The following is a 9,166-nucleotide window of genomic DNA, read 5'->3' on the forward strand; positions in this document are numbered from 1 at the left end:
TTACAAAATCAAGACGAGTTTGAAATTGGCGAAGAGTTTCTGAGCAGCAATGTTGACCAGGACAATTCCACCAACGAACACAGGGCTTATGTTGCTGGACACCCTGACACTCCTTCCTGCAACTAAGGAAAGAAAATACATGAGTTAGTGCATTGAATAACCTTTCAGAGGCCAGGAGAATGTTAAGCACCTAAATCTACACTGAGTGGTGACCCAATGGATGCAAAGGATGCTCAGCACCTCTAAAAACCAGGCCACTTATTTACCTAGGTGCTGAAGAAATCATAGAAATGTCAGGCTGGAAGGAACCTCGCAAGGTCATCAACCCCAGCCCCCTGTGCTGAGGCAGGGCCAAGTAAATTTAAACCAGCCCCTGACAGGTGTTTGTCCCAGCTCTTCTTAGAAACCTCCACTGACAACCTCCCTTGGAAGCCTATTGCAGAGTTTAACTACCTTCAGAGTTAGAAAGTTTTTCCTCATATGTAACCTGAATCTCCCTTGCTGCAGATTAAGCCCATCACTTCTTGTCCTGCCTGCAGTGACATGGAGAACGATGGATCACCGTCCTCTTTAGAACAGCCCTTAACATACCTGAAGACTGTTCTCAGGTTCCCCTCAGTCTTCTTTCTGAAGACTAAACACACCCAGTTTTTTAACTTTTCCTCCCAGCTCAGGTTTTCTAAACCTTCGATCATTTTTGTTGCTCCCCTCTGGACTCTCCCCAATTTGTTCATATCTTCCCCAAAGTGTGACGCCAAGAACTGGACACAGTTCTCCAGCTTGGGCCTAACCATTGCCAACTGAGCAGGACAATTACCTCCCTTGTCTTACATACAGCACTCCTGTTAATAGACGCCGGAAGGATATTAGCTTTTTTTTGCAGCTGCAACACATTGCTGACTCAGATTTAATTTGTGATCCACTGTCAGATGTTTCAGACAATGCATCTCCCAGAGATCAGAGTGGAAAGGAGAATCCTTACCCATGTTGTCAACACATTCTGGAGACTTCTCTCCTAAAACACAAACAGAGACTTCCATTAAACAGCTGTCTCCTCCAGGGGGAAATTTTCCAAGACTGGCATGAACAAATGTCAGCTTTGCATCTTCGTTGGAATTGGTTCAAACTCACCCAACAGCAAGCTAGACCCAGCTGAGATGTTTGCATTTAGGGCTAGATTTTTAAAGGTATTGAGATGCCTAAAAATGCAGCTAAGCATCTTGTGGGATTTTCAAAGGTGGCAGTCACATTTGAAAATCCCACGGGGTGCTTAGCTGTATTTTTAGGCACCCAAATACCTTTAAAATGTGGTACCTATGCTTGAGGTTGGCCTATAATAGGTGCTAGATCTCGAGGGGATTCCATGTCCCCAGTTCAGAGAAGGTATCAGAACAGCCTTGCTGACCAACTCCCATGAAATCTATACAAGCAGGAGTTTCTCCTCACACCACAGACAGGTGGCAAGAACCTGCCGGCACTCCAGAGTAGATCCAGAAAAAGGGGAGGGAGGGATTACCTGTCTGTCTCATAAAATAGTTTTTATACTCAACATTGCCCTTCCAGCCCTGATCACAGGGACAGGGAGAGGGTCACAACAATCAAGAAAGCCAAGGGTCTGTCTTTCCGGCTGGTACCACGCCTCAGCTGGGACAGTGTAACAGTGAGGCAAACAAGGAGCAATGGTCTCAATTTGCAGTGGGGGAGGTCTAGGTTGGATATTAGGGAAAAAAATTTCACTAGGAAGGTGGTGAAGCACTGGAATGGGTTACCTAGGGAGGTGGTGGAATCTCCTTCCTTAGAGGTTTTTAAGGCCCGGCTTGACAAAGCCCTGGCTGGGATGATTTAGTTGGGGATTGGTCCTGCTTTGAGCAGAGGGCTGGACTAGATACCTCCTGAAGTCTCTTCCAACCCTAATCTTCTATGATTCAAACTCTTGCTGTATTGTTCTAATGCAATGTTCAGGGCTGCCAGTAGATGTCACCAGAACCTGCATCTTAAAGATTAGAATCAGGGAAAGGTCCTGTTAGAGAGAGGGACGTGTATCAGGGAACTGAAGTGGTTTATGTGCCTGTGGGCCCCATTCTGCTCTCATTTACACCTGTGTGAATCAGGAGTGACTCCGCAGTGGAATCTCTATCCCATCAGACATCAGCTGCTTGTCTTCGCTTTCAAGGCCCGCCATGGTCTATTCCCCCCCGACCCATCATCCCTCATTTGCTATGGAGGCGTCAGCTCCCATCTCTGGTCAGCCTATGAATTCAGCCTCCGTCGTTTCTAAACCTGCCCCTTCCTGCTTCCTCCCCTGCTCCCTTCACGACAGGGCGGAGCTGCCCCTCAACACCCACAAAACGACCCCATCATCCTCCTTCAAATTCCTCCTTAAAACTCTCCCTTGCCATGACGGCCGTAAGCTCCTGGGGGCAGGGACCGTGTTTGTCCAGCACCTAACACTAGGGTCCCAGGACTGTGCCTGGGGATAACAGGTAGGCAATACAAACAACAACTAACGAGCACTCAGAACCAGGCCCGGCGTGTCTGAACAAAGGCTAGTGGGAGGATGCTCTCTCAGACGCCTTGACCAGATTCTCCAGCACAGTGTGGCCACTGTGCACTGCAGAGGGTAGCCCTAAAGCCAGTGTATCCAGCCCTGAGAGGGGCAAAGTAGGGGGGAGTCCTCTGGTTTGCACACCCCCATCCCGACTTGTCTAGAGTCTGTGCTTTGACCATAGCTGGGGTTTGATCCCTTATTCTTAGTGCCTTGGCCTCAGATTTGATCATGCATGAGTAGAGAGAGCTGCGAAGCAGAGGGCAATCCCCCAAACTAGCACTAAGATGAACGCAAGGAACCTGAGAATGCCCCAGGTCTGCTCCAATGAGGAGACTGTATCTAACCGGGAGAAGCAAAAAAAGAGTATGACTTCATGAGGCTAATTCTGATCTCACCACTACCAGTCTCAGGAACTGATTTCACTCCAGCTGCAGCCGTGTAAACAAAGTCAGAATGAGGCCCCAAAAATCAACTTTTAACTCTCAAGTTTGTTTGGTAGGAAGAGAGCGTGGACTGCAGAAATGCCCTGTCATGCCCTGCAAAAGGATCCGTAAGAGAGAACGAACCCGCCATGCAAAGACTGGAGCGGTTAGAGATCGGCATTACAATCCAGCCCCCAGTTTTAAGACAATCTCAGGACAAATTTAAAAACTACATTTCATTGCATGCCAAGCAAGGAAAAGAAAAGAAATTCAGTCATTGACATGCAGGAGCTAGAGAGGTACAGAAGACTAAAACCAAAGAAGCAAAATTATCAATAATTTAAGCCCAGGAGGATTATGCTGCTGCTAGACTGCACCGTTGAGTCTCCAAGCTGCCCATGCCTGGGGCTTTTGGGAACATTGAGATCCTTGTGTTTCAAGGACATCGTAGACCCAAACTGGGGGCAGCTGTTCAATAGGTATTTGGAGAGGTTTCAGGCAGTGCCCCTGGCATGAGCCGTAGATTCCCAGGCCAGAAGGGATTGTTGTGATCACCACGTAGCACAGGCCAGAGGATGTGTCCCAGTCACTCCTGCATCGAGGCCGATAACTTGGGTTTGTCTGCAGAATGGGCAAATGACGAAGGGGAGAGAAGGAGAGATTCTCAGTGGCCAGGCTGGGCTCGTGTCTGAAGGATTGTGTAATGCTGCCGGCATGATGCTAAGGGGCACGGCGCCTACGGCTTGTATTAGGGACCCTTAAAAACGATTTAAAAGGAAGTAAAAAATTACCCCTCCAAGCTTCCGTAGGCTTCTTAGCTTCCTTACTGGGGGCCCACCTGGGGTGAAGCCCTCTGGGCCAAGGGGCCAGCAAACGCCAAGAACATGACTTAAGTCCCACATAAGCCCTATGGCTTTACGGATGAGCACTGAATAGCAATAATGGGCTTACGTGGGGCTGAAGCGGTGCAGAGGGCTTGATGCCAGCCCAATGCACAGGATCAAGTTTCACCCTTAGGAAATAAATTTGATTAACCTAAGATGTGGGTCACATCTGAGCCACCCATTTAACGGCTTCCTCTGCGATTGGATTATCCCTGTTCCGAGGTGGCCGAGCCTGGCTTGCTCCTGTTCCAACGTGGGCCAGCACTCACCCCCGAGGTAGGCGCAGTTGTAATGGCTGCAGGTCCGGTTCATGCTGTGCAGGAGGAAGACGCTGCGGTTCCCCTCCCGGGAGAAGCTGGAGATGTTGAACACTTCACTCCCGGGGATCAGCACTTCTCGCTCTGAAGGGAAGGCGGAGAACGCCTCGATGTGGGCGCCAAAGCAGGAGCGCAGGGTGAAGAACGTGGCGTTGCCGTAACTCCGAGCTAAAGCCACATCCAGCGAGGAAGAGGTGAACTGTCCGAACCGGAACACACCTGCCCCGCTGGGCTCGAAGCGGATGGATCGGACTCCCCGGAACAGCTGGAGTCCGGACAGGTGGCCGCAGTCAGCCCCTAAGAGCTGCAGGGCTCTCGTCAGATAGTAATGAAGAGCTTTGAAGTGGAAATTGCTCATGTAGTTATCCCGGGAGACCCCAGCTTCTCTCACTGCCTTGTTCAACTCCCAGTACAGTGGCTTAGAGGAATCAGTGTAGACCAGGATGGCTATGCCATGTTCATCCGTAAAGCCCTTGGGCACAGAAAGCCTTTTCTTCTTAATCGCCCAAACAGCCGATAGGTTTCCCCACATAGAGCCCAGCAGCGGGTGTCTGGCTTTTTCCTCCTCTAGCAGGCGAGGAGCAATGTCCGTTTCCATTTCTTCAGTGCAGCCGGTGTATTGGTCATCAAAAGAGTCGGGTGCCATTCCCAACTGCACAGAACGCTGGCATCTCACCTGGAGGGAGAAGAAACAGGGCACTAAGGGAGTGGTTGGGGGTAGCCAGGTCTGACTGGCAGCTCACCCCTCAGCCATCCAGCCCTGCAATGGCAGAGTAGTTCTCATGCTGAGCATGCAGCCAACAATGCTCCCACCCCAAAGCTCCTGGGCATGATTTTACCCAATGGAGGGAGCTGTTCTTCAGTGACACTGGGCTCAAACTGGCTAACCGACTAGCGCTGCACCGTGTCTCACTGGCTAGAGAACTGGACTAGAACTCAGGAGAGCTGGGTGTTCATCCCCCCTTTAGAAAGTCACGTCCCCGCTCTCTGCCTCAGTTTCCCTGTGTGAAACAAGGGAAATTATTTTTCTCTTGCTTTGGAGTCTGTAGCAAAGCATTCTAGTACTTAGGGTGCCTTCCCATCCGAGGGGAATGTTCTACTGACTGGCAGCCACATCATGGAGGCTGATTAAAAGCAAAATTTCATCTCCATCCGGACTTCACCACAGCTCACAGGATATCCCCCACCTGTAGACAGTGGCACTAATACTTACACAGCGAACAAACAGCCCCAGTCACAGGGTGGCTCTCTACAGACGGGCCCTCCTCTCTCCTCCCACTGGCTGTGACCCTCTGAGACGCCGTGTACCTGAGCCGCCGGGACAGAGACAGGCTACGGGAATGAGGGGATGGCGGAGAGAACTCAGCGGGAGGAATTGAGTTACCTGAGACGTTTCCAGCAAGGCAAGAGCCCAAAGAGAAGCCAAGGAGAGAACCACAGACCTCAATGTCTTCATTTCCCAGCTCACCTGCAAGGCTGAAGGCAAATCCAACAACGGGCAGATCTGTGGAAATCAGGCAGATTTCGACATCACGCATGGGGGGGCAAGGATGACTCCCCAGTCAATAGGTGCACCATGCTGATCTGCCAGGGGGGCACCACCCTCCACCCTGGCACCAGCACCCTAATGCTGGCCTGTGGGGGCGCAAGGATGTTTGAGGAGCCAGCCCGCCCCACGCTCAGCCTGCAATGGTGGCTCTGTCCCGCAGGGCTAGGCCTAGCTCCTCACCCAGGCCATAGCGACACTGAGGGTTGGTGCAGCACCCCACCGCCCCCATCATGATGGAGCAGGGAGCCGGGACAGAAGCTGCCAATGTGACGGTCTTGTTCTCCACACCCTTCCCCCACTCCCTAGGCCTCCTCCTCTCCCACACCAGGCTGGGAGAAGTGTAGGTTTGCCTGGCTTTGCCCCCTTGGTTCCACGATTTCTGTGGGTGCAACTGACCCCACGAACCTACGCTGCCATCACCCATAACCGCCAACTGTCTCACGTCAATCTTGACACAGCTCTCGCAGTGAGAACATCCCGTGCTCACAGCGAGGTTTCAGAGAACAGAATTCCTGAAGCAGAGGAAGCCCGGCCCTGATGACAAGTTGTTGACTATCCGGTATATTTTTAGTATCCCTAATTTCTTTTCACAGGAGCCAGCTGGACAAGGCAGGGCTCGGTCACAGTCCAGAGGACTGGCTAAAAATAAAGGAACGGAGCTGCTGTTTGCATGGAGACACTGTCTGGGGCTCACAGGGCAGACACATCAGCAGAGAGCCGGCAGCCACTAGGCCGAGAATCATGCAGCAAGAGACAGAGTTCAGTGGGGTTTCCCGGAATGCGTATTAATCATGCAGAAGGTGAAGTGTTCCACGCCGGGGACGTGGCGCATGGTTTCGATTTCAGACGGCGTCCCAGCAACCCATCGCCAGACACATGCAAACCCTGTGCACGGACAGGGACAGATGGCATTTGTACCAGGGCCAAAAATCACAGGGAAGGAAGCAGCTTCCAAGAATTTTGTAGGAGTCAGCCTCAGGCCACTGTTCACAACAAACGCAAGCACGGGGAGAGGGGCCTGTACCTGATTTCCCCAGACTGATGACTGTTCCCAGCAGACAGAATCTCAAGCCACACGTCTTACGTTGAAGGGTCCAGCTGACTCCCTGATCCCACTGGGGCTTCTCCAAAGAAAAAGGTCTACAGGAAAAACATTTTTCCAAGCCCTTTCCCTCCCTGCAGGAAACAGCTGAAACTAAGTTACAACACGACACTAAGCCCAGTTTATCTTCGTTATTTCCATATATCTGACCGGAGATCCCAGAAAGCCAGTGCCGTGTAGGCTATGTACAGCTCTCAGGTGCCCAGACACGGCATGTGCAGCCACTCATCTAGCAAGGGACCAGCTGACCCGCATTCAGTTCCCGTAAGTAGAATCAAGCTGGAAATGCCTTCGCCCTGCACAGATCTGTTTACAAAGCGGAGTGATTTGGGTTCTAAGCCAGGGCCTTTAGCTGGAATTTTAGTTTTGTTTATCTCAGTCAGCAAACTGCCCAGCACATGGGCCAAGAAGTGCCTCTGGTTCACAGTTTATCTTCATTCCAGAAATAACTAGGGGCAACAAGAAGAAACAGTCTGTAAGTATAACCCTTCTGCCAGGGGGCATGGGCAGGGACAGGGGCTGGGTCCACTATCTAGGGGTTCCTCTTAACAATACAAAACAGAACTGGCTGAAGGCCCACGCAGTAACCAGAGAAAACTAACCACCACCCCTGCAGGCCTCTGAAGAGGTAATACTGCCCCTTTAGTTACAGACAGACTCACAAGCACCAAGTCTGTGTGGAACAAGAGAAAACTGTTATTAAAAGGGAGAAGGAACTCAGCATTAATTTGGGACACCACTGCAACAAAGAGTCAAAAGCATGTAAACCATGAGCACACTCCCACCCCCAGAGTACACTGGGCAGTGTCCTTTGCCTCAGTTTCCCACCTTGCGGTGTGAAAATCCAACGGACAAATGTCTCTTGAAGACATCGCTCCCCTTTCCTTCTACTGCCCCCGCACTCACAGCTGGCGATTCAGAGTCAGTGAAGTCCCAGAATTCAGGGGGAGGGGTTCACCTTCTACCTTGAAACGGGGAGTAACAAGCCTCTGCCGCCACTCAGCGCTGCCACGGTTACCTCTGCCACCTCTGCCGTGCTGTGTTCTGAGAGTCTCCTACTTGGTGATTTTGGCTCTTAGTGATTTTCACCAGGCAGGGAGGAACCTCACAGCCGCTGCAGCCTCTCCCTTGTCTTTCACTTCAAGACTCGCCCTAGACCTGCTTATCAGTGACAACAGCAAATCTCATAACCGCTGAAGGAAAGCAAGAACGCTAAATCAAGTTTAGTCAGTACCGTCATAAAGCACTGGGGAAGAGAAAGAGGCTCAAACACTACCTAGGAGTTTCTGGAACAGCACCCACAAAATAGGAACTTATCCCCCATCCCCTCTGACTTTCATTTGGCAGTGGACACACAATACCCTCTGCTTACTGGGTGACATTCAATTTAGGGTGACCTCTCATTCAGGGCAGATTACGCATGGCTCTTCTGCCCTTTACTCATGCAGTAGGGATAACATTATTTTGTGGCCTCGGCACTCAGTCCTCAAGTGAATTGTAACCCAAAGGGATCGCTTTGGCAATGCAGGCCTGGCTGTTGCTCACCTAGGCACAGAAGGTGTGTCTATGCAAATACAGCCAGCTCCTGAAGTCTATTCCTCCAGTTCATCGCGAGATGTTGCAGTGGGGGCAGCTCATTCTGACCCTGCTTACATCAGCACCAGTCTGGGTCAATGATCAGGGAGAGAGGTGTCCATTCCTGTGCTCCAGCAGCGCCTTGGCCCTGCACCCAGCGGCCAGGATCCTCAGCCCCACCTTGCAGCACTCAAGCAGGGCAGCCTATGGAGGTGGAAGGTGGGGTTCTTATTGCAATAGGGTGGGGACAGGGACAAAAGAGGATGGCTGCCTGCCTGCTCGCTCTAGGGTGGTCAGGTCAGCTGTGGTCTGTACTGAGAGCATGTGCTCCACCCAGCCAGCCTGCCCTGGCACAGAATTTCAGGCCAGATGTCTTGCCTCATCCAACCATGTAGAAGGGTCCTGGCCCAGTTAGACTCCTCCAAATGCTACTGGCTCCTGGGTGTTTGACCCTAATTCTGTGCTACCTTAGGACCCCCTGGTGCAAGCCCAGTGGGACTGACCAGGTGGGGGGTCCACGCCAGATCACTCAAGGGCTCCTCACGTAGGTATGAAATTGAAAGGCTTTCCTCCCCTGCCATGCTCATGCACCTCCTTTGTAGCCCAGCTAGTCCACGGGGACCACAACCGGAGCATGCCCATTGCTAGCAGCGTACAGGGTTCCTCCTCCCCAGCCCATCTAAGGAGCAGGGTGGGGAGAGCAGAGACTGTCAGCTGGGCCAGGGGAGATTGAAGACCTTGGGGGAAGGAGATGCAGCTGGGCAGGGAG

At 51.8% G+C, this 9,166-nt stretch overlaps 1 protein-coding gene across 1 annotated transcript; it reads right to left on the reverse strand.

The window, feature by feature from the left end:
• Positions 1–6,192, reverse strand: LOC140899406 (ecto-ADP-ribosyltransferase 5-like). The gene is made up of 5 exons (XM_073314943.1): positions 6,130–6,192; positions 5,556–5,675; positions 4,124–4,847; positions 983–1,015; positions 1–122 (listed from the first exon to the last, which is right to left on the reverse strand). Exons 1-5 carry the CDS (start codon positions 6,142–6,144, stop codon positions 1–3), a joined length of 1,014 nt encoding a protein of 337 aa, XP_073171044.1. The 5' UTR covers positions 6,145–6,192.
• Positions 6,193–9,166: the final 2,974 nt, after the last annotated feature.

The sequence above is a fragment of the Lepidochelys kempii genome, chromosome 1 (genome assembly GCF_965140265.1).
Source record: "Lepidochelys kempii isolate rLepKem1 chromosome 1, rLepKem1.hap2, whole genome shotgun sequence".
Lineage (NCBI taxonomy): Eukaryota > Metazoa > Chordata > Testudines > Cheloniidae > Lepidochelys > Lepidochelys kempii.